Genomic DNA, 26147 nt, shown 5'->3' with positions numbered 1-26147 from the left:
CAACTTAAAAAACAATATTGAAATACAACATTAAAATACAGCCTCATTTCAGTAGAAACTCAAATCAAATCAAACCTAGCAGTTCGAAAGCACACCAGTGCAAGTAGATAAATAGGTACCACTCCGGTGGATGCTCTGGTTTCCATCACGGTGTCCCTTTGCACCAGAAGTGGTTTTGCCATGCTGGCCATATGACCCAGAAAGCTGATCCCTCGGTATGAAAAATGAGACGAGCCTTTGACTGGACTTAACTGTCCAGGGGTCCTTGACCTTTTACCTTACCTGCTGGAAACCGCAGGAGCAGAGAGTTGCTTTTGTGCTTGCATCCTGCTTGCTGGTTTCCTATAGTGGGCATCTGTTTGGCCGCAGAGCAGGACCCTGGACAAGATGGGCATTGGCCCGATGCATATCGGTGTTTTCAAAAAGAGAACGTCCTCCTCTTATAACTCTTGGGAGTGTCTTGCCATGGACATCAGAGCATCGCTCGGTGCCCAAAAGACGCAACAGATTAATCACTAGGGTGTGAAATGAAGAGAGACATTGCAGTTGCCTCGCCCAACCTGCTGCCCTGCAGATCTGGAGGGCGCCGGGTTGGCAAAGCCTTGATTTGCAAGATTAACCGTCTGAACTGGAATCTGCCCGGAACCCTCCTTGCCGCCGCCGCCCCGGATCACCTTCCCTTTTGGCCGCCAACGCAGCCCCGTCGAAATGCACGGTTGTGAAAACATACAAGAACGGAGCTGGTTTTGATTTGGGGGAAGTGGAGCTCACAAGGAGAGAGAGAGCCTGACAGGCTCTCTTGCGTTTCTGCCGTCAGGGCACGGCCAGGTCCTGCAATCTGGGGGGAATTTGCAGCCGGGGAAAAGGGGTTTTTCTTGGTGTGCCACGGCAGGGAGACAAGCAGGACCAGGTGGAACTTGAAGAAGTGGCAGTATGTGCCTTTGGAAAAGAATGTGGTTTTCTCTTCTGAGGAAAGGAAGGAGCAATGAATCAACTTGTTGCTTTGCTGTGGTCAGTCTGCATCTGTGCTTCGACGATATACCTGCTGGCGGGAGCTGACAGGAGCTGTATTGCAGAAATGTTGGATTGCATGTGACTCAGATACTGCTGGAGCACGGAGTGGACACAGGGAGGCAAACGCCAATTCAGGTTTAAAGCAGAGTTTATTTGGTTCGCATATGCAAATCAAATGGTGCAGAGCAATACATTGCAATCTGCACCACCCCCCCCATCAGGGTGCGCCCACTTTTTATAGACTATACAAATGACCAGAGAGTGAAACACTACATTCTTATCCAATCAGGCTCTAACGTTCCATGTTTCTCCTTTTGAAGGTTTCTTTGTCTCTCTACTATAGCCTCACTGTCTTGTAACAGTTGCTTTGTTTGCCTGCTTACTGTGGCCTTGCTCGTTTTGCAATAGTAGCATGATAACTGCATGCTGGAATTTCTATTTCTGAGGCCCTTCAAATCAAGGGGACCCCAGGTTAGGGCTAGAGGTTTTTTTAAGAATGCTCCCTTTCAACACATTTTCAGATGTCGGCTCCTAAGATGAAGAACAGTGGGGCTTGCTATGGAAATCATAACCACTGTATGATCAAGCTCAGTTGGATACATCATTCGGTTCAAGCGTGAGGCTGATTATGCCAAGGTTGCAGGTTTGAACCCCATAGGCAGTGCTGGATTTAGGTATAAGCTAAACAAGCTATAGCTTAGGGCCCCACTCTCTTGGGGGGCCCCAAAAATTAAAAGGGAAAAAACCTGGATGTACATTTCCAAAATGTAAGATAAAAAACAAATAAAATAAAACCTACATACAGCAACAGTGTTTTGTGTTGTACAGTCATACCTTGGGTTACAGACGCTTAATGTTGCGTTTGTTTTTTTTGGGTTGCGGACCCCTGAAACCCAGAACTACTGGAACGGGTTACTTCCGGGTTTCGGCGGTTGCGCATGTGCAGAAGCGCCAAACGGGTTGCGAACGCTGCGGGTTGCGAACGTGCATCCCTCACTGATCATGTTCGCAACCTGAGCGTCCACTGTATAGGCTCCTATGATATAAGTCATGGGCCCCGCCTACTCGCCTGCTCCCTAAAATATCACTGGTTTGCTCCTTTCTATACATAGGGTGCCTACATTCTGCATGGACTGGTTGCATGGCAGCATGTGCAAATGGCTTTATTAGGTCCATAAATTACCATATAGCATATATTCAACACAGAAAACAGCGACAATTTGTTGTTGACAAAGGACAGCTGGACATATAAAGGGCCCCATTGACCCAGGCAGGTATCTAACACCCATTACCTTTAGTAGTAGTAGCTTAGGGCCCGATCAAACCTAAATTCAGCCCTGCTTGTAGGCAACAGCTGCATTTTCCAGCATTGCAGAGGGTTGGACTAGATGATTCTCAGGGTCCCTTCCAACCCCACAATTCTATGATTTTAAGATATGCAAACGTCAGCGATCTTTGGAAATGTGCATAATTGATCTTCACAGTTGATAGCATGTTTTCCTCCGGGTCTGTTTGAGTATCATAGAATCATGGAGCTGGAAGAGACCACAAGGGCCATCGAGTCCAACCCCCTGCCAAGCAGGAAACACCATCAGAGCACTCCTGACATATGGTTGTCAAGCCTCTGCTTAAAGACCTCCAAAGAAGGAGACTCCACCACACTCCTTGGCAGCAAATTCCACTGTCGAACAGCTCTTACTGTCAGGAAGTTCTTCCTAATGTTTAAGTGGAATCTTCTTTCTTGTAGTTTGGATCCATTGCTCCGTGTCCGCTTCTCTGGAGCAGCAGAAAACAACCTTTCTCCCTCCTTTATGTGACATCCTTTTATATATTTGAACATGGCTATCATATCACCCCTTAACCTCCTCTTCTCCAGGCTAAACATGCCCAGCTCCCTTAGCCGTTCCTCATAAGGCATCGTTTCCAGGCCAGAGTAGCCAGAGGTCAGCAAACTTTTTCAGCAGGGGGCCGGTTCACTGTTCCTCAGACCTTGTGTGTGTGGGGGGGTCCGGACTATATATTTTTTTGGGGGGGGAATGAACGAATTCCTATGCCCCACAAATAACCCAGAGATGCATTTTAAATAAAAGGACACATTCTACTCATGTAAAAACACGCTGATTCCCGGACCGTCTGCGGGCCAGATTGAGAAGGCAATTGGGCCGGATCCGGCCCCCCCGCCCTTACTTCGCCTACCCATGGAGTAGCCCTTCTATGAAATAGGGATAATTAAGACACAGGGCTCCGGGTGACAAGAGTTAAATAGATGGAAAGGGAGGAACCAAGTTATAAAAGAGGTTTTTTTTAAAGCATAGAGAGCCAGAGAGAAGTGACTAATTACATTACAATGAGGTTTTGTTTCCATTCCTTGGCCCTCCCCAGACTTTTCTGCCTACAGGGATGAAATTACACCCATCCCCAAATCTAAATCCAGCTGTTTGGCTTGGGCCAGCCCTATATAGCTGCAGTCGTAGCTATTCCTATTGGTATTGATTAATTTCTATGCTGCAAACTCAAATATATATCTGTACGGTGTACGGAATCCCGATTAAAACCAAAAATAGCGTAACAAATAAAATCAAGCAGAAGACTTTTAACGACACAGAAATTCAAACTCACAAAAGGGGTCATCTGACAAGGTTGTAAAAACGATAAAATCGTAAGATCTAGGTCTCCCCCCCCAAAAAAAATACCCCTCCCTTCTATTCAGAAAACAACAGCAACAGAGCACTCCAATTCGTGTCTTCTAGGAAGTAAGCATTACTGAGTTCAATGGACCTACTCACAGCCCCAGATGTGTCTAGGATTTCAGCCCAAGGCTGTTGCTGATGTCCCAGCCTGACCCCCCCCAACCCCCCATTAAATGCATGGCTTCTCTCTGACTACGTGATCAGTTTTTTGGCTTTGAAATTCACCATAAAATTGCTTTTGTGTTCCAAGAACTGCAATATAACGGTTGCTGCATAAATGAAAACCCAGGAGACTTGAAGGGTGGAACGAAACGAGAAACCTAAGAAAAGCCTTGCTGGATCAAGCCAACAGCCAATGTAGTCCAGGATCCAGTTCTCATGGGAGCCAATCAGATGCTCCAATGGGAAACCAGCAAGCAGGATTCGACTACAAGAGCCCTATTCCCCCTCTTGTGGTTTCCAGCAGCTATGTTGTGCCTCCAACAAATCAGAGGCAGTGATGCTTCTGAAGAGCAGCCTCTGGAAACCACAGGAGGGGTCTTGTGTTCGAATCCTGATTGCGGGTTTCTCATTGGGGCATCCGATTGGCCACTGCAAGAAGAGGATCTTGGACCAGATGGGCCATGGGCCTGATCCGAAGTTTCTTCTTAGGCCTCCGTGGAAGCAGAGAACAGTTATCCTGGCTAGTAGCCATCGATAGCTCTCCCTTCCATGAATTTGTCTCGTCCTCTTTTAAAGGTGTCCAAACTTTGCTTGTGAAATAAAAAAAGTTAAGGTCATATATATATATATATATATATATATATATATATATATAATGTTTATAAATGTACCAACCAAGCGCATACATAAATGTGTGGACCACATGTCTGGAGGACCGCCCTGAAACCATTTTGGCTCCCCAACTGACCAAAAGTTTTCTCTGCAAGGTTTTTTTTTGCTTCACAAATCCTGTCTTAAGGGTATGTCTGTGTATGAATAGGGTGAGCCTGTGACCTGGCTCAGGAACTAAGTATTTGTCATTACAAAAGACTGGCCAAGCTCCCCAGGGTATCCAATCAAGTAAGCATTAACAGGTAACCTGCCAGACAGGAGCACTCAGATTTCTCCCTTTCTCTGTTGTATGTATGATGTATGATGTGTCTGGGGGTAGTCTTGGACTCCAGGGCAGGCAATTAAAAATGTCTATATAAGGGCGGGCACACCTTGGTTCGGGGTCCTCCTCCTTTCCTGCGTGTGAGGGGAGCACCCTGTTGCAACAGTTCAATAAAGATCAGGCTTACTAGCTGCTTTGCTCCTCAATATTCTCTGGTTGGCCTCTGTTATTTTCTCCGACCGATAGAGAACCTTCAAAGGACTCTATAAGGGCTCTTGTGTCCCCCAAAAGGGAATAAGGGCAGATTTTTGTTTATTACACTTGGCATGGAGCGTCTCTTATGAGACCTTTTTTCAAAATGGCTGCTGCTGACCGTTGGCGCCAGTTCGCTCCTAGTGTTCCCTCGAATGGCTTCCCTCCGTGCACCCAAACATTTGGGTTCCTGCTTTCGTTACAGAGGGGCTGCCGGGAATTCTATGCTCAAATTTAAGGGCGGCTTGTGCAACCTCTGCTGTTTGGGTCCTACGGGGCTTAGATGGGGCGAAATGTGCCAAGAGTTAAAGTAAACACATTTTCTTGAGCTGGAGTCATAATCAGACTAAACACCAGCAGTTGAGCTGTAAACACCAGCAACGCAGTTCTCGCTCGCAAACATTGTGGTCCGCTTGTCCGAGCTTTTCTTTGCAAACAGGACAACCACAGCAAACAGCTTTAGCGACACAGCAAACGGCAGGTCTTAAAATCTGCAGCTCGAATGACACAACCCTGTAATTACAGCACCATTGCAACAAAGACCAGATGAGCAAAAACAGATTCGCCATCCTTTTGCCAACTTAAATGTGCAATAATAATAATAATAATAATAATATCCTGCCCATCGGCTTCCAACAAAAGATTAAAAATACAACAAAATATCAAACATTAAAAACTTCCCTAAACAGGGCTGCCTTCAGATGCCTTCTAAAAGTCAGTTAGTCGTTTATTTCCTTGACATCTGATGGGAGGGTGTTCCACAGGGTGGGCGCCACTACCGAGAAGGCCCTCTGCCTGGTTCCCTGTAACTTGGCTTCTCGCAGGGAGGGAATTGCCAGAAGGCCCTCAGAGCTGGACCTCAGTGTCCGGGCTGAACGATGGGGGTGGAGACGTTCCTTCAGGTATTTGTTGTTGTTTAGTCGTTTAGTCATGTCTGACGCTTCGTGACCCCCTGGACCAGAGCAGGCCAGGCACTCCTGTCTTCCACTGCCTCGCACAGTTTGGTCAAACTCATGCTGGTAGCTTCAAGAACACTGTCCCACCATCTCGTCCTCTGTCATCTTTCCCAACATCAGGGTCTTTTCCAGGGAGTCTTCTCTTCTCATGAGGTGGCCAAAGTATTGGAGCCTCAGCTTCAGGATCTGTCCTTCCAGTGAGCACTCAGGGCTGATTTCCTTCAGAATGGAGAGGTTTGATCTTCTTGCAGTCCATGGGACTCTCAAGAGTCTCCTCCAGCACCATAATTCAAAAGCATCAATTCTTCGGCGATCAGCCTTCTTTATGGTCCAGCTCTCACTTCTATACTGGGCTATTTTGCATAGCTTTGATCTATCTTGTGCAAAGTGCTAACGGCCCGGGAATACTGTTCAGCTTCCCAATAGAACAATTGTGCATCTCCTTCCTTTCTTTTCTCCTCGTTGGATGACTCTGCTCTGCTTCGTGCCCTTTGCAAGACCTTAGCTCTCCGCTATCTGAGAAGGAGCTGCCAAACTCACAGAGTGGTTCATCTCGCTGTGTTTTAGTTTTCGAGCTTATCGACACTGATGTTTTCCCTGCCCCTTTCCCCCGGGGGAACCCGCGGTGGAGTGCTGAATCGGAACAAATGGCAGGGGTTTTCCTTGGATTGCTGTTTGTTCCGATTTAGTGCTAAAGAGCAGGTTTTCTAGGGGAAAGCGGCAGAGCAAAGGCGAAACTGCTTTGACCCCATGCTTTTCTAGGCACAGGGCAAGTAGGAATGTGGATGAAACCCTTGGTTTCTGAGCTCCATTCAAAGTCCTGGCTTTGACCTCTGAAGCCTTTGGCAGACCAGGACCCCAATATCTCCAGGACTGCCTTCCCCCCCAGGAATTGACCCGGACCCTGCACTTGTCCCCCAAAGCCCTCCTCTTTGTGCCCAGAGGCTGGCAACACGAAAACAGGGCCTTTTCAGTGGTAGCTCCCTGCTTATGGAATGCATTCCCCATGGAGGATATCTTTCTCTCTCTTTTTGGTGCAAGGGAAGAGCTCTCCTTTTTACGCAGGATTTTGGCTTTTCACTTGAAGGGTTTCAGGCATTTGTGGCCTCTTTTAGAGATCTGTCTTTTGTTTGTATGGGTGTGGGGTTTTTTCCAGCGGTTTTTATTGGATGGGTTTGTTGCAATTGCTTGTGGTGTTTCAGTGGTGTATGTTTTTGATCACTTTTGTGGGAACTAATAATCATCAAAATTTCTAGCTGAGCTTTCTAGGCCAGTTTCCGGTAACCATCAATAAGAATGTTTAGGAAAAACATTACCAGGGAGGTGAAATTAATAGCAACAAAATTCTAAACCTGAACTTCCGTTTCCAAACCTAGCACCTTCTGATCCGAGTGAGGTCTTTGCGCAGTTTTCACGCTTGTGATCACTTCTGTCCCTCTGAAACAATTTCTGGAGGTGTTTTGGGTCTTGCCCTGCAGCCAAGAAATCTGCTCTCTCCTGGACCGCAGTGTCCTTTGGTTCCCGACAACCTCCACTCGCTGCACATTCTGGAATGTTATTTCATTTCTTTTATACATAAATGGATTTGTCGACGGGCTGGGTGGGGGGGGGGGCGGTTTGTCACGGAGGGAGAGGCGAGGAGGAAAGCAGAGAAAAACAAACAGAGTCGAGACTCTGCTAATGCTCACGGCGGCTGCCAGCACCCCTGCTGAAAAACCTCGCTTAGCTTGGAGAGCAGCCGAGGCAGGAAGTGTTTGGGAGATAGACTTGAGCTAGGAAAACGCTGCCAAGGTTGGAGAGTTTGTTGCGGCTCTATCTCTCGCTCTCTCCGAAGTAGCCAGGAGAAGACAAGAGAGGAAGGAGATCCCAGAACCATAGAATCGCAGGACCCCTAGATGACCTCTGTTTCTGAGCTTACCACTCTGCAAGCCGGACGGGGATGGGCATGGGGTGCAAACTTGCCGAAGATGCCTCAGAGATTTGGTCCGCCCCACAGCTCCCTCTTCCCACGCAAACAGCCCAGAATAGGAGGTTGGTCCATGAGGGCAGTGCCGCATCGACCTTGACTTAAACCTCTCAGTGGGTGGTTCTATTTGTCATTGGCTCTGGCGCCCCCTACTGCTGGTCTCCACGCCTCTTGCCCAACCGGTCTCAATGAGCCCCAGGCCCTGCCTATGCGCCAGGATCGCATTGCCCCAGTTCAACTCTAGATGGCGATGTTTAAGTGCTGGGAAGGTGGGCTTTGGAGAGCCCACAACCCTGCGAGGTTGTCCATTCCGCAGTCAAGCTGTATCACAGAGGCAACAAGCTAACTCTCTCCCTTCCATCCCACGGACCCGATCTAAATTGCCACAAACACCCTTCTGGTTTTGAGAAAGAAAAATAGGATTGGGAGCGCCACACCCGAAGCTCTCCTCCCACCAACATGGCACACCTGATGCCTGCAAATTGAGACCAGGCACCCTTGAAAATCCTGCCAACCTAGCAGTTCGAAAGCATGTCAGAGTGCAAGTAGATAAATAGGTACTGCTCTGGCGGGAAGGTAAACGGCGTTTCTGTGCGCTGCTCTGGTTCGCCATGCTGGCCACATGACCCGGAAGCTGTACGCTGGCTCCCTCGGCCAGTAAAGCGAGATGAGCGCCGCAACCCCAGAGTTGGTCACGACTGGACCTAATGGTCAGGGGTCCCTTTACCTTTACCTTTATCTCCACACAGGGCCAGGAATGACGCGTACCTGAAACCCTCAGGGTAAGGCAGCTTCCTACATTACCGGGATTTCAAAGGCAGAATTGATCAGCTTTGGCTGGTGGCCCAGCTACGCCCCTATCTGGACAGGGATAGCCTAACTACTGTTGTCTATGCTCTAGTAACCTCAAGGTTATTGCAATGCGTTATATGTAGAGCTGCCTCTGAAGACGGTTCGGAAACTTCAGCTAGTGCAGAATTCAGGTTGCTCACTGGAGCAAGACGGTTTGAGCATCTTACAGCGATCGTGGTCCGACTGCACTGCCTAGCAATTAGTTTCTAGGCCCAATTCAAAGTGCTGGTTTTTACCTATAGAGCCTTAAATGGCTCAGGACTGCAATACCTCAAGGACTGCATCTTTCCATATGAACCTACCTGGACCCTGAGATCGTCTTCTGAGGCCCTCCTTCGTGTGCCTCCTCCTCAAGAGGTCCGGAGGGTGGCAACACGAGAACAGGGCCTTTTCTGCAGTGGCCCCCTGTCTGTGGAATGCTTTCCCTAGGGAAGTTCACCTGGTGCTTTCATTATATACCTCTAGGCGCCAGGCAAAAAGGTTCCTTTTTAACCAGCCCTTTGGTTGATCTTATTGACACCCAACACCCTTTTAGAATGTGGCTTTTTTGGGGTGGGGGTTATTGCTTTTGGTTTGATTTTATATGTTGTGGTCTTCTTGTGAACTGCCCTGAGACCTCCGGGTATAAGTCGGTGTATAAGTTAAAAGGTCTGTATAGTTAAAGCTCTGGTTTTCCCAGTAGTGAGGTATGGAAGTGAGAGCTGGACCATAAAGAAGGCTGATCACCGAAGAATTGATGCTTTTGAGTTATGGTGCTGGAGGAGACTCTTGAGAGTCCCATGGACTGCAAGAAGATCCAACCGATCCATTCTGAAGGAAATCAGCCCTGAGTGCTCACTGGAAGGACAGATCCTGAAGCTGAGGCTCCAAGACTTTGGCCACCTCATGAGAAGAGAAGACTCCCTGGAAAAGACCCTGATGTTGGGAAAGATGAAGGGCACAAGGAGAAGGGGACGACAGAGGATGAGATGGTTGGACAGTGTTCTCGAAGCTACCAGCATGAGTTTGACCAAACTGCGGGAGGCAATGGAAGACAGGAGGGCCTGGCGTGCTCTGGTCCATGGGGTCACGAAGAGTCGGACATGACTAAACGGCTAAACAACAAAATAAGTTGAATTAATGAATAATAATAATACAGTGGACGCTCGGGTTGCGAACGTGATCTGTGCGGGATTCACGTTCGCAACCCGCAGCATCCGCAACCCACAGTGGCACGTCTGCACATGCTCAGGTTGCGATTTGGCACTTCTGTGCATGAGCAAAGTGCAACTTTGCACTTCTGTGCATGCTTGACCACCAAAACCCGGAAGTAACCCGTTCTGGTACTTCCGGGTTTCGGCGCGTCCGTAACCTGAAAAAATGCAACCTGAAGCATCTGTAACCCGAGGTATGACTGTAATAATAATACGTGTCTGGGGGAATCCAGGCGATTTGTCCTGGATCTTAGGGAGGTCAATTGAAAAATCACTTTTTTTGGCGTTTTGGGGGGTCTTCCTAAAAAAGAGCTCAGCAAGTTTTGGGGTGTCTGGGTTTTTTTATTTCTTGAAATTTGCCAGCCCTATAAGGTACTGTATGAAGAAAGACTTCGTTTGGTTTGCCTTGCCGTTATCAGCCCTGGAAAGAGGAAGAAAAGTAAATTTTCTCTGCTCAGATTTGTAAGTCTCCTTCATGTCTTTTCCCTTGGAAGTCTTTCCTCCGGCTAAGCTGAAAAGCCCCGAACGCTTTATCCTTTCCTTGTGGAAAAGGCAGCGCCAGTCCCACCCTGGTTGTCTAGGGAGCCCTCGTCGGAGAGCAAAGCCATCTTGACTTTTGCGTCTCGTAAGAGCCTGGGAAAAAAGAGCAGGCCTTGCTGTTATCTGCTGGGTCTCCCCCATCCACCGCCCGCCCCATGGCAGCCCCCCACCCCAAAGGAAAAGCTTGCAGTGAATCCCATCACTGCTTTTTTCCCACAGCTGTCCGCCGTCTCTCAACAGCCGTGCTGGAAGGCTCGGGGAATGACATTCAGCCCAGCTTTGCCGCTGACAAATCACTTCCCGATGTTGGAGAGGATGATAAAAAGCCAGGAATGGAGACAAGAGCATTAATCAAAAGCAGAGGCCGGGATGAATGCTGAGTCTCTCCCTCCCTTGCCTGGCTCCCCACTTTCCCTTCAGATCATCAATGGTGGGAGAAAACAGGCCCTTTGGAGAGGCGCTCCTGGGATCAACTTTGCTACTTGATCTGATAAAGGGAGGTGCCGAGCCGCTGGGAATTGTCAAAGTGGCCGGAGAAAGGTTTTTTTATGCCTCTCTCATCATGCTAGAACTCATGGACATTCAGTGAATGTTGAGAGATTGAGAACAGAATAAAGAAAGTCCTTCACGCAGCGTGTAATTAACCTGTGGAACTCCCTGCCACAGGCCAAGAGGCCAAGAGTCAGGGAGGAACCCCCAAGTTCACCCAGCGAGTTTCACGGCAATTCGAACCCTGGTCTCTCCCAGGTCCTGTTTATTTTTTTCTTTTCTATTTATTTATTTATGACATTTTTATTGTTTATTTAACATAATTGTTGCAAAATATTGCAAATACATACATATATATTTCAAATAAGCACATATACATGAAAAAGGAACAAAAGAGAAAGAAAAAAGAAGAAAAACAAAGAGAAAAAAAGAAGAAGAAAAGTTGGAAGAATTTCTCCCAAGTTTATTCTAGAAATATCTCAATAATAAAATTTCACTGATTGACTTCCATCGCTTACACTGCACTTCCTATATACATTTTAAGCAAGATTGTATCTGTTATTCCGTGTTTTTCCCTATACAATCTCACACAATAAGTTTTCTAAACCTATTTATTTATTACATTTGTAAGCCACTGTTTAGATCTCGGGGTGATTTGCAGCATATTCTGACGCTCTAACCACTAAACCCCACTTCCTGCACCCGATCCTCTGCAGACCAGCTCTCGCAGTGAATCAGGCAAATGGTCCCATCCTGCCCACTCTGAGCAACTCCCTGTCTCCAAGTTCTGGGGCTGTGATGTCCGGAATTGCGCCACATCAGCCGACGTTACTCACATCTCCTTAATCTATGAAAACCACTTAAGTCAGCTTTTCTGGGTAAAGGAATCATGCTTTAGTTATTTAAAACAAAATTAGTACCTAGGATCTACATCAGTGACTGGATGGGAAGGTTTTGCTTCATGAAATCATCCTCCCTCTCCATTCTTGTGTCTCCAGATGGATGGCCCTGAGTCAGGAACCCAGGGGGAAGGGCACGAGGAGTTAATCTCAGTGGTATTTTTTTGGGTGGGGGGGGAAGTGTGATTCATCAGCGAGAGATCCTCTCCGACTCCCCGGGTGCCTGGCTTAGCGAAAAAACTGCCACATCGCTCCATTTAAGGCAGTTCTTCAACTGACCCCTTTGGCTGTGTTTTGTGTTCTGAGTTTTGGGGGGTGGTGGGAAGAATTCCTGGTCTCTCGAATCCAAGGAAAATGGAGCGCCTTCTCTGTTAGTGGCGGCCTCGGTTCAGAAACCTGCAAAAATCCTTTACTTAAGGCAGAGCCAAGTGGGATTTTGGGTGGGAATAAATGCCGTTTCAATGCAACCGAGGGTTCCTGTGTGGACAGCCTGTTTGCTGAGCGGCACCTGAATTTGTCTGCATTTGTTTTATATGTGTGACATATACTCGGAGTGGAGAGTGGATTTCATGCTCTTTATTCAGCTCACAGTGGTGAGGAGGAATGGAAGTTCCCCCAGAATGTCTGCTTTATATACATTATTTACACAATGGGCCACACGTGATTGGCTAATTCCGGGATTCACCTGTAGGCCAATCAGGTTGCGGATTCACTTCCACCTGGAGCTGGATTGGGTGGCTCTGGTGGACCAATCAGACTGTTACATTCTGGATCCTATTGTTCTAGGGCCAATCAGACTGCTGCATTCTGAATCCTATTGTTCTAGGACCAATCAGACTGCTGCATTCTGGATCCTATTCTTCTAGGGCCAATCAGACTGCTGCATTCTGGATCCTATTGTTCTAGGGCCAATCAGACTGCTTCATTCTGAATCCTATTATTGGACTAATCAGACTGCTGCATTTTGGATCCTATTTAACTCAGTACATAGCAATATGTCATTGTTTTTGCATTTGCCACGGTTTTCTTTTTATATTTTATATTTCTTTTTATATTTTGTACATGGTTTCTGTTGCCTTCTGTTGAAAATGCTTTGAGATGCTTCCTTATTCCTGCGGGGGGCACAGGGTTGGGCTAGATGTCTCTTGGGGTCCCAACTCTACAAATTTGAAACATGAGTAATAATAGAAGGTTATGGATAGGAACTTCATCGCACATATTTCATCCGAGAACTCACTCTCCCTTTCTTTCCCAGCAGGCTGCTGTCACCAGATTATACGGAGACCCATTATGCAAAGGGAGGGCAGCCCATGACGGTCTCACCCAACCTCACGGTAAGTAAGATGCGTCAGGCTGGGGAAATTGGCGATGTTGAGATGTGCAGCGCCAGGGCAGCGCTTAATTCCTTTTTCAAGTGCATTGATGTGCCACCCAATGGCATCCTTCTCTGGATGGCTTACGAAGAATAGCACATGAAACACAGTAACATGAGCTTCAAGGAGGAGGAAACCGCCAAACTGATAGAGAAGATGATAATAATAATAATAATAATAATAATAATAATAATAATTTGTTTATATCCCGCCCTGGCCTCAGAGCGGCTAAAACAGTAAAAATAGCACAGTTTACATAAAGTCACAGTCAATTAATTGAAATACATTCTAAATCAATTCAGAATCAAATTAATGGCAACCAGATAGAGCTAGACAGCAAGGACCAATTTAAAATGTGGGTTTTTGGGGGGTATGTGTGTTGGTTATTGGGTGGTTGTTTTTATTTTGATTGTGTATTTTGTGGCTTTGTGTTTTGATTTTATTCCGTGAACCGCCCTGAGGCCTCCGGGTATAGGGCGGTATGTAAATTTAACAACAACAACAACAACAGAGTGATAAGTAAACAAATTCCAGCATAAAACAGAGAGGCAAAACAATCTCATGCAGTGGGCACTGAATCCCAAGAGCAGGCGCCGGCAAAAATCACGATGTGGCGAGAACCGAGAAGCCAGCCATTGCCTGTACATCGTTCCATCCTTATTTCAGTTTAGCTGCTGGTATATGACCGTATTAGAAACCAGATACCTCGCAGTCCTATTTTCAAGCTGTTGTTCGTCTCAAGTTTCTAGTCCTTTTGGTTGCAGAGAAAAATTCACAAACATGCTGGCAGCTGGGGGAAGCTCAGAAATTAAGATGGTCCCTCCATCTCAGTGCTGGGTGAAAAGGGTTTATTTATGAAGATACAGAACCCCCAGGCTGGAACAAATTAAGAGATTGCTTTGGAATGACTAATCCTGCAAACCAATCATAATTTTTTCACCACCACTTAACATGGCTTAGTTGTCCCTTAATTGGCTCATTGCGATCATTTATTGATTTTTAAAGCTCTGTAAGAATACACAATGTCCTGAAGCACGGCCTAATGGCATGATTTCGGGAAGTGGGGTTGGTAACAGGCTGGACAAGGGCCAATAGAGCCTGATAAAGACAGCTGTTGGTAAGTGGTGGGAAATATGGATGGGAAAGAGTGTGTGTCCTGTTTTGCATGCTCTCTAGATGACAAGTTCACAGTCTAGAGCAGACATTTTCAACCTTGGGTCCTCAGATGTTGTTGGATTCCAGCTCCCATTGTTCCTGTCTAGTAGGACCAGTGCTCAGAGATGATGGGAGTTGTAGTCCAACCACATCTGGGGACTGGTTGGGGCTGATGGGAGTTGTAGTCCAAAACATCCGGTGGGCACCAGGTTGGCAAAGGCTGCCCTGCAGAAACTAGTATTCATCATCTTCATCAAACCTTTATTGGCATCACTTACAAACATTCAGAATAAATAGGCCAGTGCAATCTCATCGCCATTTCAACGATACGGTGATTTGCCAAAGGGAAGAAAAGGAGGTGAGCACTCTATTTCACCTCTGTGGGTCTCCAGCAAGGGCAGGATCCTGTAGCGTATTTTGGCGGTGAAAAATCAAATAGAGGAACTTAGCTACTGTCTTGGTGAGCTCCTGAGCTCTCCCCTGTAATAGGAAGCGTATAACCTCTGTCACTGGTTTCCATGTTGGGATACATAAGTGGTCTAAGAATTGTTGGTGGAGATCATCATATCTTTTACAATTAAGGGCCATGTGAGCTAGAGTTTCCACCAGGTGTGCATCGCATTGGCACATCCTGTCTCCTTCTGCCATACCCGCAAACCTACCCCAAAGGAGGTTAGAATTGAACCTAGCCAGTGAAAAGGCCCTTCTTTCTTGCGGGTTAAACAAAAATTGTAGATAATTTGTGTTAAATCCCTGTGCCCAAGAGAGTTGAAAATAAAGAGGGGAACATGTTTTTTCTGCAGCTGAGATTAGTTCCTGGCTGTCTAAGTCCCACAGCCTATTTTAGCATGGCTTGGCGATTGGAAAAGCCACAGCACCCAGGAGATCCCCTGAAAGCCCGAGTTGCCGTATCTTTGTGCAAAACAGTTGTAGCCCTGGGGAAGGGAAGGAGTCGGACAGAACTTTGCTAAGTAAAGTATCTTTGTCAGCTGAAAAACAAATGTTTAGCCAACATAAAAGAAAACTCGTCCAGGCAACTGTCTCTAGATTATGTTGGCCTCCCTCTAAACACAGGGCTGCGTAAGATACGCAGCGTGGGACAGCAAAAATCTTAAATAGAAAGGCTGCCTGCACTTTCTTGATTGAAATTCCATAGTGCAGTTGAGCTCTAACTTTAGCTCTAACTTTACCTTGAGGGCAGGAGGGATGTGTTGGTTACCTTTTGTTGCAAAGAAGCACAAGATGGCCTGCATAGACAGCTTGCAGGCATTTACCGCCGTTGCGCAGCGAACTAGTATTCAAAGGTATACTTTTCCTGAACCTGGTAGCTCTATACAGCAAAATCCACATAGCACATGCGGAATGGGGCTGCTGATATTCAGCCTGCAATTAAAAGTGAGAAAGTGGAAACAATAACAACAATAAATTTCTTTTAACAATCACAATTTGCACTTTCCTAAACGATGCACAAAGCAAACCACAGCCACCCTTCAACGTTCTCTCAATTTTGCAGTGGGTACTCAAATGTATATTCTAGAGTTAGGTTTGCACTAGAGTAAAGGGGGATTGGGTTAAAATTTAGACTGGTAATAAATTGATTTTTTTTAAAAAAAATCCATGATGGAATTTTGCTGCTTTTCAAAATCCGAAATCTCGACACCTTGGCCGGTTTCAGTTCATCTGACCGCCTCTCAGATTTGCGTATAAAATCTGCACAATTTTCCCTGCAGAAAACAACCAGCCTAACCCACAGTTCCCATCTGTTCCCTCTGATTCCAGGAACACTGCTACTACCATGGCCACGTCCGAGGGTACGAGGGCTCCTGGGTGGTCCTCAGTACCTGCTCTGGAATCAGGTAAGAAAAGTGATGCGAGGAGACGGGGTTCTAATAGCCACTGGCCCTCCCTGCGAGGACGGCCGTCCTTTTGCTCCTTCTGATATACCTAAATCCTTCTGGGCGACTTGGACAGAGCTTCCTTGCTCTCCCACCATATCAGTCTTGGAATTGACCAGCGATTGTGTCTAGCGTTTACCCGGAATCTTTGACCTGGTTGAATTTTGTTTGTCTGTTGGCGTGAAAATGGGCCCTGAAGATTGTATTCTTTTTTTTTTTTGAGGCAGGGGGATTTAAAGACTGCTTAGCCATGGTGGTTTTGCCTTAAAATATCATAGAATTGTGGAGCTGGGACCCCGAGGGTCATCCAGTCCAACCCCCTGCAGGAGGAATATGCAGCAGTTCAATGCGGGAATCGAACCTGCAACCTGGCCACTCTAATCAACAATATTGCCATGTATTTATTAATTACATTTATAGCTCACTTTTTCCTCTGAGGAGCCCAAGGTGGCATGCATGGTTCTCCCTCTCCTCGCTTTAATCTCCACACAACAACCCTGTGAGGTAGGTTAGGCTGAGAGGCAGTGACCAGCCCTTGAGGTCACACCCAGTGAGCTTCGTGGCTCTGTAGGGATTCAAACCCTGGTCTCTTCCAGGTCTTCATCTGACACATAGAATTCTAGAACTATAAGAGTTGGAAGAGACACCAAGGGTCATCTAGTCCAACCCCTGCAGTGGACTCTAACTACTACACCACACTGCCCATTCCCCACCTCGCTGCTATGTATACCTGAAGGAGCGTCTCCACCCCCATCGTTTTGCCCGGACACTGAGGTCCAGCTCCGAGGGCCTTCTGGCGGTTCCCTCCCTGCGAGAAGCGAAGTTACAGGGAACCAGGCAGAGAGCCTTCTCGGTGGTGGCACTCGCCCTGTGGAACACCCTCCCACCAGATGTCAAAGAAATAAACAACTATCTGACATTTAGAAGACATCTGAAGGCAGCCCAGTTCAGGGAAGTTTTTAATGTGTGACATTTTAATGTATTTTTAATCTTTGTTGGAAGCCACCCAGAGTAGCTGGGGAAACCCAGCCAGATGGGTGGGGTACAAATAATGAATTACTATTACTTACTACTATGTAAAAAATTCACCCCTCACACAAACTTTTTCAAGAGCTAAGTCCCAGCACCAAATTACAAAGGGTGTAAGAATCGGATCTTTTGTTTGGTCATTCGTTTACCTTTGGAATTCCCTTCTGCGACATATCAGGCAGACGCCATCTCTTATCTTTCTAATGATTATTTCAGACCTTCCTTCTTTTCCCAGCAAGCAGACACTTTGAATCTGCTCTGTATCTGCACTGGACAAAACCGTGTTTCTGTATGTTTTCATTGTATCGTTAAATCGCTTTGGGGTGTTTTATGGGAAGTGATTTGTGAAATAAGGGCGTAAACCATTTCCCTTCCAAACTGGCCCCACAGGGTGGGGGTATGTGTTTGGATCCTGGCTGGTTTGGGGGAAATCCCGCTGTGACTTTCCCCCTTGCCTGAACCCCAAACCTTGGGATGGAGGAATGAAATGACCTCAAGTGGCTTTTGATAAGGGTATTTGGAATGTTATCTGGAGAAGAATAGGATTAGGCCCAAGGCCATCAGGCATTTCAACCTTATCTCATGAAAGCCAGTTGAACAGTCCCACGGAGTCATTCTGTCCCAGAAATGGAGATGGGTTGTTTTTTTGTCCTCTTGCTATTTCCTCCACCCTCGGAAGCGGAAGCTCAAAGGGAGCCCCGTGGGAGAGGGCCTTCTCTGTGGTGGCCCCTGACCTGTGGAACTCCTTTCAACAGGAGAAAGGAGGAAATACCTGACACCTTCATTGCACAGCTTCTGGAGGATGCTGAAGACTCACCCCTTTGCCCTGGCTCACCTTGTTTTTAGGACTGCAAGTCATTTTGAATTCCTTCCAACATATAAATAAACAAGCAACTTTTTACCCCCCCCCCCCCGTGGGACGCATTCCCATTCCAGGGTGGTGGAAATCCGGTGGTGGGCGTGGCCAGACACAAAAGTGGGCGGAGCAATCGGTGCGTCTCCTCCCTCCGTCCGGCAGGCTGTGATTCCAGGCCACATAGAATTGCAGAACTGGAAGGGATCCCCCTGGGATATCTAGTCTGACCCCCCGCCTTTATTTATTTATTTATTTATTTATTTATTTACTTGTTGAATTTGTAAACCGCCCTTCCTCTGAAGATGCCGGGGCAGTTTGCAGCAGAAAATTACAAAAAGGGGAATACAAAATGCGCACTAAAACACAAAGCCACGAAACCACAAAGAACTCTCCGTCCTCCATCCAGGAAAACGTAGTCCGAGGTCTCTGTGGCGCAGTGGGTCAGGGTGTCTGGCTGTTAACCAGAAGGTTGGTGGTTCGAGTCCACCCAGGGACGGCTGTGGGCAGGACCCCTGAATTATTATTATTATTATTATTATTATTATTATTATTATTATTATCACTCCCAACCCCACAGTTCCTTTCACAAGAAAGGAGATTCCGACTGAATATCAGGAAGAACGGCGAGAGCTGTTTGACAGGGGAACGGTCCTTCTCGGGAGACTGTGGGCTCTCCTTCCTTAGAGGTTTCGAAGCACAGTTTGGTTGGCCACCCGTCATGGGTGCTCGAGCCAAGATCCCTGCATTTCAGGGGGGTTGGGCTGGATGATGCCTGGGGTCCCCTCGCAACTCCACAACTCCAGGATTCTGTGACTCAAAATAACTCCTGGGCCTGAGCAGCATCTTGAGGAATGCCGGCGGGTGAGGTCATCTCTCAACTATGCGCACACACTCTCTCACACATACACAAAACTCATTCTGGAGTCAGGATGTCAGCGGACACTCAGATGACTCGCGCTAGCTGGAGAGTTGCCCTGTGTCCTTCTTGCTGGAGGCTGCGGCTGAACTGGGAGGGTGGTCTAATCTCTTGCAGATCACATTTCTTGCATCCTGCAAGGGTCCCTCTGTTCCCCCTGGGGAAGGGCTGCAGCTCAGCAGCAGAGACCCTGCTTTTCCTGCAGAAGGTCTTGGGTTCGATTCCTGCTGCTAGCATCTCCAAACAGGGCTGGGAGAGCAGCCACAAGTCAGTGTAGATGATACTGAGCCAAATGGACCCAATGGTCTGACTCACTATAAGGCACCGTCTTGTGTCCTCTCTGTCTGTCTGTCTGTCTGTCTGTCTGTCTGTCTGTCCTTTCTTCAATCATAGAATTGTAGACCTGGAAAGAGATACTGAGAATCATCTAGTCCCACCTCCTGCAATGCCGGAATATTCCGCTGTCCCACTCCGGGATTGAACCTGCAGCCAGTTCCTGCGCTTCTTCTCCAGCTGCATTGCAAATTGTTGCAAAGCTCCCTGATTTCCACAAGCCCCTTCTTATTTCTAAATGTTTAGAAAACGCCTGAAATTCTTTAGATCAGTGTTGGCCAAACTTGGCCCTCCAGCTGTTTTGGGACTACAACTCCCATCGTCCCTAGCTAACAGGACCAGTGGTCAGGGATGATGGGAATCGTAGTCCCAAAACAGCAGGAGACCCAAGTTTGGCCGACACTGCTTTAGATTTATCCCCTTGCAAAAACACAAGCTGGGTTATTTTTGTCTGTTTCCCCACCCCAACAGGGGTCTGTCTGTCTGTCTGTCTGTCTGTCTGTCTATCTACCGTATTGTAGAATTGGGGTTTTCAAAGAGTGCCTGGTCTCAATTTGCAGGCATCAGATGTGCCGTGTTGGTGGGAGGAGAGCTTTGGGTGTGGCGCTCCAAATCTATTTTTCTTTCTCAAAAACCAGAAGGGTGTTTGTGGCAATTTAGATCGGGTCCGTGGGATGGAAGGGAGAGAGTTAGCTTGTGGGCCTCTTCAAAGCCCACCTTCCCAGCAGCTTAAACATCGTCATCTAGAGTTGAACTGGGGCAATGCGATCCTGCTGCATAGGGGGGGCCTGGGGCTCATTGAGACCGGTTGGGCAAGAGGCGTGGAGACCAGCAGTAGGGGGCGCCAGAGCCAACGACAGGTAGAGCCATCCACTGAGAGGTTTAAGTCAAGGTCGATGCGGCACTGCCCTCCTGGACCAACCTCCTATTCTGGGCTGTTTGCGTGGGAAGAGGGAGCTGTGGGGAGGACCAAATCTCTGAGGCATCTTCGGCACTCTTGCACCCCATGCCCATCCCCGTCCGGCTTACAGAGTGGTAAACTCAGGCCAGCCACAACAGAAGTACAGGCATTCCTTTCCCCTGGAGTAATTGTGGAAAGCCAGACCAACATAGTTCGGGGAAAAACAAAGTTTTAGGACTGGAATGTGCAGGCTGGGTGAATGTATTCATCGTTTGCTTTGTCTTGACCTCTCTCCCTGCCGCCTGCCTCGCAGAAACACCAGCCCTGGCTCTGTGTGGCTCACAACAGCCCTGCAAGGTGGACTTGGCTGAGATGTGGGGACTGGGCAGCATCTTTTGCATTCAGCTTCATGGCTGAGTTGAGCTTTTGGTCCTGAGTCTCCCCGTGTTTGAGTCCCGTTCTTTAGTCTTGTCTCCTGCCATCTCGCCCACCAAAATTCCGAGCCGCGCAGGGTTTGCTTTGCAGTGGTGAAAGCTCCAGGTTCATGGGCATCTGTGGTTTAAAAATGCAGGTGAGCTTGCAGGCGGTGGAGAAACGATTGCTTGTGGAGTGTCTGGAGGCGGTTGGAGGATGGAAGGCGGCTAACAGATTGAGGTTGAATCCTGACAAGACGGAAGTACTGTTTTTGGGGGACAGGGTAGGTGGGTGTGGGGGACTCCCTGGTCCTGAATGGGGTAATTGTGCCCCTGAAGGACCAGGTTCGCGGGGATTCGAACCGCCGACCTTCTGATAAGCAAGTCCTAGGCTCTGTGGTTTAACCCACAGCGCCACCCGCGTCCCTTATATACAGTGGTACCTTGGGTTAAGAACTTAATTCGTTCTGGAGGTCTATTCCTAACCTGAAACTGTTCTTAACCTGAAGCACCACTTTAGCTAATGGGGCCTCCAGCTGCTGCCGCGCCGCCGGAGCACAATTTCTGTTCTCATCCTGAAGCAAAGTTCTTGACCCGAGGTACTATTTCTGGGTTAGCGGAGTCTGTAACCTGAAGTGTCTGTAACCCAAAGTACCACAGTATAAAGTCCTTAGCAACTTTGGACCTGTTTATCTATGAGATCGCCTTGCTCCATATGCACCTAGATATGCACAGCCAGCACTGTTTATAGGAGCTGCATAACACCTGCATAAGTCACCTTGTGACATTTCTGTCGTGATCACGGCTGTTGTTCTTTTCTTTAAACGGTTTTTAATATTGTGTTTTAATGTTGTAACCTGCCCAGAGAAGAAGAAGAAGAAGAAGAAGAAGAAGAAGAAGAAGAAGAAGAAGAAAAAGAAGAAGAAGAATTTATACCCCACCCATCTGGCTGGGTTTCCCCAGCCACTCTGGGCGGCTCCCAACAGAATATTAAAAACACGATAAAACATCAAACATTAAAAACTTTAGTAATAATAATAATAATAATAATAGCAGCTGCAGGAGGTTTCATGTCATTGTAAGATGATGATGATGATTTTGAATTGAAATAATTTTTATTTGGTTTTACAAGTATAAAATTATAATAATACAACCGTAGTCATCCATCTTTACAGATCCCTCCCAATCTCTGGACTTCCCACTTTCCCCTCCGTGGGTCCTACTATCAACCTTTTCAACTGCATATTATCCAGTAGTCCATCTTTTATATTACTCCATCATCTCCATAGTATTTGCTAAGTTACAAGTGCTATTGCAACCCTGCTAATGTTTTCATCTGCTTACAGTGGTCTCCAAGATGAATTATAAATTCCCCAGACACTTTGTTAAAGATGGCGGCTGTTGTTCCAATCGCACTCTTTTGTTCTTCCGCCAGTGGCCTGATCACGCTCAACCACAACGATAGCTACTACCTGAAACCCCCAGCCAGCCCGGACTCTGAGCCTCACGTCGTCTATAGGGCAGAACACCTGCCAATCAAAGGCGGGACCTGTGGGCACGGTGACCAGATGCAAAGCAGCGTAGCCGATATCGCCCGGTCCTTCAAACCGCCTGCACATCAGCGGGTAAGCCTTTGCGCGCGATAAGTGGACAGGGCAGCATCCCAGATTTGGAAGCTAACAGGTTTTTGTTCATCTCACCTTTCCGGCAAGGATAAGGGAATTGAATTGAATTCTAAATTATATTCCGGAAACGTGGGAGATTACAAGTGGTCAAAAATAAATAAATGGATGTACCGTGCTATATTAGAAGCAAAAAAACTTGTTTTGATGAATTGGAAGAGCCGCAAAAAGATTCCATTGAGCACATGGACTGATAATATGGACAGATTAGCTACATACGAATGAATTGCATGTCGACGCAAATTAAGAACGGATAAATATGAAGAAATCTGGAAGGAATATTTAAGTGATAAGAGGCGGATAGTGGTGGGAAGTAGGGGGAGGAGAGGTGGGGAAATATCGTTAAAAAGGTGTAGTCATAGGTATATCAGTGTATTCAAATCCGACTTGTCAAATTGTGTTATTAGTCTTGTTACGGTTTTTGTTGTATGTGTCTTTTGCGGTTGTTGTTTGTATTGAAAAAATGATTAAATAATTTTTTTAAAAAACGAAACCTTTCCAGAGCTCAAGGTGGCCACCCCTAGCTCTCTCCCACCCCACAACAACCCTTTGAGGTAGGTCAGACTGAGAGGCAGCGGCTGGCCAAGGTTGGCCACCAAGCTTCGTGGCTGAGCGAGGATTTGAACCCTGGTCCGGCTCCCGGGTCGCGAGTCGCATCCAGGCTGTGCCAGTAATTCATGGAAATGATTCAACCATATACCAGAAATTTAGGTTAGCACCACCGAAATCCACCTATACCAAAATGAACATTATTTTCCATTGTACTGTAGGTTTTGAAAAATAAAATTTTATTTTACGGTTTCTTGTTAATATTTTGAATGAGACATATCTGAGGACACCAAAATCTTTTCAGTGCTTAGCGCCTCTAAAGGTCTTAATCTGGCCCAGGCGTGGATCACAACAATAGTTGCTTTTCCTTCCTTAATACCTTCCTTCCTGGTGACACTGAGCAAATTTGTCTTTCAGAAAAGGAGAGATGCCTGGAGAACCCTGAAATACATGGAGCTCTTCATTGTTGCAGACTACACCCTGGTGAGAATTTTTGCTGTCAGCTTGTTGTTGTTTAGTCGTTTAGTTGTGTCCGACTCTTCGTGACCCCATGGACCAGAGCACGCCAGGCACTCCTGTCTTCCACTGCCTCCCGCAGTTTGGTCAGACTCATGTTTGTAGCTTCGAGAACACCTTCCAACCATCTCGTCCTCTGTCGTCCCCTTCTCCTTGTGCCCTCCATCTTTCCCAACATCAGGGTCTTTTCCAGGGAGTCTTCTCTTCTCATGAGGTGGCCAAAGTCTTGGAGCCTCAGCTTCAGGATCTGTCCTTCCAGTGAGCACTCAGGGCTGATTTCCTTCAGAATGGATCGGTTTGATCTTCTTGCAGTCCATGGGACTCTCCAGAGTCTCCTCCAGCACCAGAATTCAAAAGCATCAATTCTTTGGCGATCAGCCTTCTTTATGGTCCAGCTCTCACTTCCATACATCACATTGCTGTCAGGTAGCATGGGTAGAAAGAGGGTTTTGTACAATTCCTCTGTGAACTGAGTGGTACAACCATGCAGAGACTCCAAAGTCCACCTTCCCAGCTGCCCAGATCTTGCCAACCTGTGCGCCCTTAGCCTGGCTTTGTTGTGCACAATGCTTCATGAGAAGTGGCAAGATATGAGGGTCCACAAATGCATTTTCCAGCTTTCTGCTGGGGAGTGTGTCTTTCCCCCAAGAGATGGCCCAGGATTGAGCAGGAGCCCAGCTCTCCTTCTGTGCTTGGAGAAACATCAGGACTTCTGGTGGTCCTAGGTAGGAGAGAATGAGGAGAAGTGGTCCTCAGCGCTGCACTGAATCTTGGAGATCATTGGAGAGCCAGGGGCTTCATGAAGCTTCCTGAATGTCCAAAGCTCAGGTCAGGTCCCCGACCAGATGCCCCTGGCAAGACCACAAGCAGGACAAGTCTTCTGCTGTTGTTGACGTCCACCTGTTCCAACCTGGTCCCTCCCAGATGTTTTGGGCTGCCAGCTCCCATCAGCGATGGCTGGGGATGATGGGAGTTGTAGTCCAGAACTACACCAGGAAAGCACCAGGCAGGTGAAGGATGGTCTGGAATGGTCGTCCCAAAAGTGGGAGGTATTTCCCCCCCAATGGGGCAGTGGGATTGGATCGAATTTGTTGAATGAGTTAAAGTGATTGGTGTCAATTAGATTCTGAATAAGTGTGAATCAGCTGTGACTGCTTTGAATTTTAAAAGTGTGTTTTGAATTTCAAAAGTGTATTTTGAATTTTTTTGTACCCAGGATTCTTGGGGGAATGCTTTGAATGTGTTGTTGTTGTTGTTGTTACTTTTACTATCTATATACTTCCCTTCATCCAAGGAAGTGGGGTTATTGTATTGTATTGTATTGTTCTTGTTTTCATCATGTATTTTGTGTTTTTACCTTGTATTTTTATGTTGTGAACCATCTTGAGGTCTACAGATGAAAGGTGGTATACAAATATAATAATAATTCTTACCAGGTCATGCAAACTTCTATTCTGAATAATGCTTCTTCTAGGGTAGGGGGAACTGGGGGTGAGTTTAAGGAACCAAAGGCTTGATAAAGTTTGGGACCTGCTGGTTTGGATGAAGACAGATCCTTCTGAATTTAAGCGCAGTCATTCTCACATATTCCATGCATCGTGGGGGAAGTAATTCTTCAAAGAGCATCCAGCAGCGTGTGTTAGTTTCGGCTTAAGAAATGTCCCTAAATTTGTTCCTTTGCCTCTCTTTTTCTCCCTTTCCCCTTTCTCTTCCACCGCCTCCTTCCCAGTTTGCATCTCAAAAGCAAAATCTGGGGCACACCAAGCAACGGATCTTGGAGATCGCGAATTACGTAGACAAGGTAATAGAGACAATCAGCAAAACTTGGGTTATCCACAGCTACCTATTCTGAACATCAAGGACATAAGCCCATGAAAAGAGCCCTGGAGCTGGATAGCTCTGTGGGTTAAAGCATGATGCTGACAACGCCAAGGTTGCAGGTTCGATCCCGGAAGGGACAGCTGCATATTCCAGCATTGCAGCATCCTATGATTTGATCAGGATCAGGCCATAACCTTGGTGTTATCAGCACTGCGCTCTTACCAGCCGAGCTAATTGAGGACCGCTCCATTCTGAAACCTGAAGAGGTGCTATAAGTCAGCGCAGACCAAGCTGCCCCCAACCTGGTGCCCTCCGGGTGTTTTGCACTATGACTCCCATCAGCCCCACCAATGATCAGGGAGCGGTGGTCAGGTCTGCTGGGAGTGGTAGCCCACAGCAGTGGTGGCTGGTGCAAATCAGACCTGGTAGGGCAGGAGGCAGGGAGTCCGACACTAGGTGGCGCCAGAGGCAATGAGAGCCCAAGCCAAGAAATTCTGGTTTAGTCCTCTTCCTCCGGGCTGAGTTCTACAAGGCCAGTGCAGAGACTATGGAAGGGGAAGCTGGCCGTCTGGGATGGATGTAAAGGACAAGTTAAGCAGGTGGGGCTAGCGCACTGAGATTAGTGGGGCAGGGCCCCACTTGCCCTAATGGACCAGCCGCCAGTCCCAGGGGGTTGTGGAGGACCATAGGCTTAGGGCCCTCATATTTACGGGACCGCCTCTACTGGTCTGCCCCGCAGAGGACCTTCAGGTCCATGAATA

The 26147-nt window shown here is 47.3% G+C and overlaps 1 protein-coding gene across 2 annotated transcripts in view; it reads left to right on the top strand.

Moving 5' to 3' along the window:
- The window catches only part of ADAM33 (ADAM metallopeptidase domain 33), a 101023-nt gene that overhangs the window by 32124 nt on the left and 42752 nt on the right, over positions 1–26147 (top strand). Inside the window, exons 4-8 of one of the 2 annotated variants that reach the window (XM_081020733.1) lie at positions 13206–13281; positions 16255–16331; positions 22254–22443; positions 23467–23532; positions 25295–25366. In XM_081020733.1, coding sequence (XP_080876859.1) covers positions 13206–13281; positions 16255–16331; positions 22254–22443; positions 23467–23532; positions 25295–25366 — 481 coding nt within the window. Of the gene's footprint in view, positions 1–13202; positions 13282–16254; positions 16332–22253; positions 22444–23466; positions 23533–25294; positions 25367–26147 lie in introns of both variants that reach the window. The other variant, XM_081020732.1, reaches the window with a different exon arrangement.

The sequence above is a fragment of the Podarcis pityusensis genome (genome assembly GCF_964106645.2).
Source record: "Podarcis pityusensis genome assembly, chromosome: 9".
In the NCBI taxonomy this organism is placed as follows: Eukaryota; Metazoa; Chordata; class Lepidosauria; order Squamata; family Lacertidae; genus Podarcis; species Podarcis pityusensis.
Note: the sequence above shows the minus strand (reverse complement) of the source record. Positions and strands in the feature narration are given on the sequence as shown.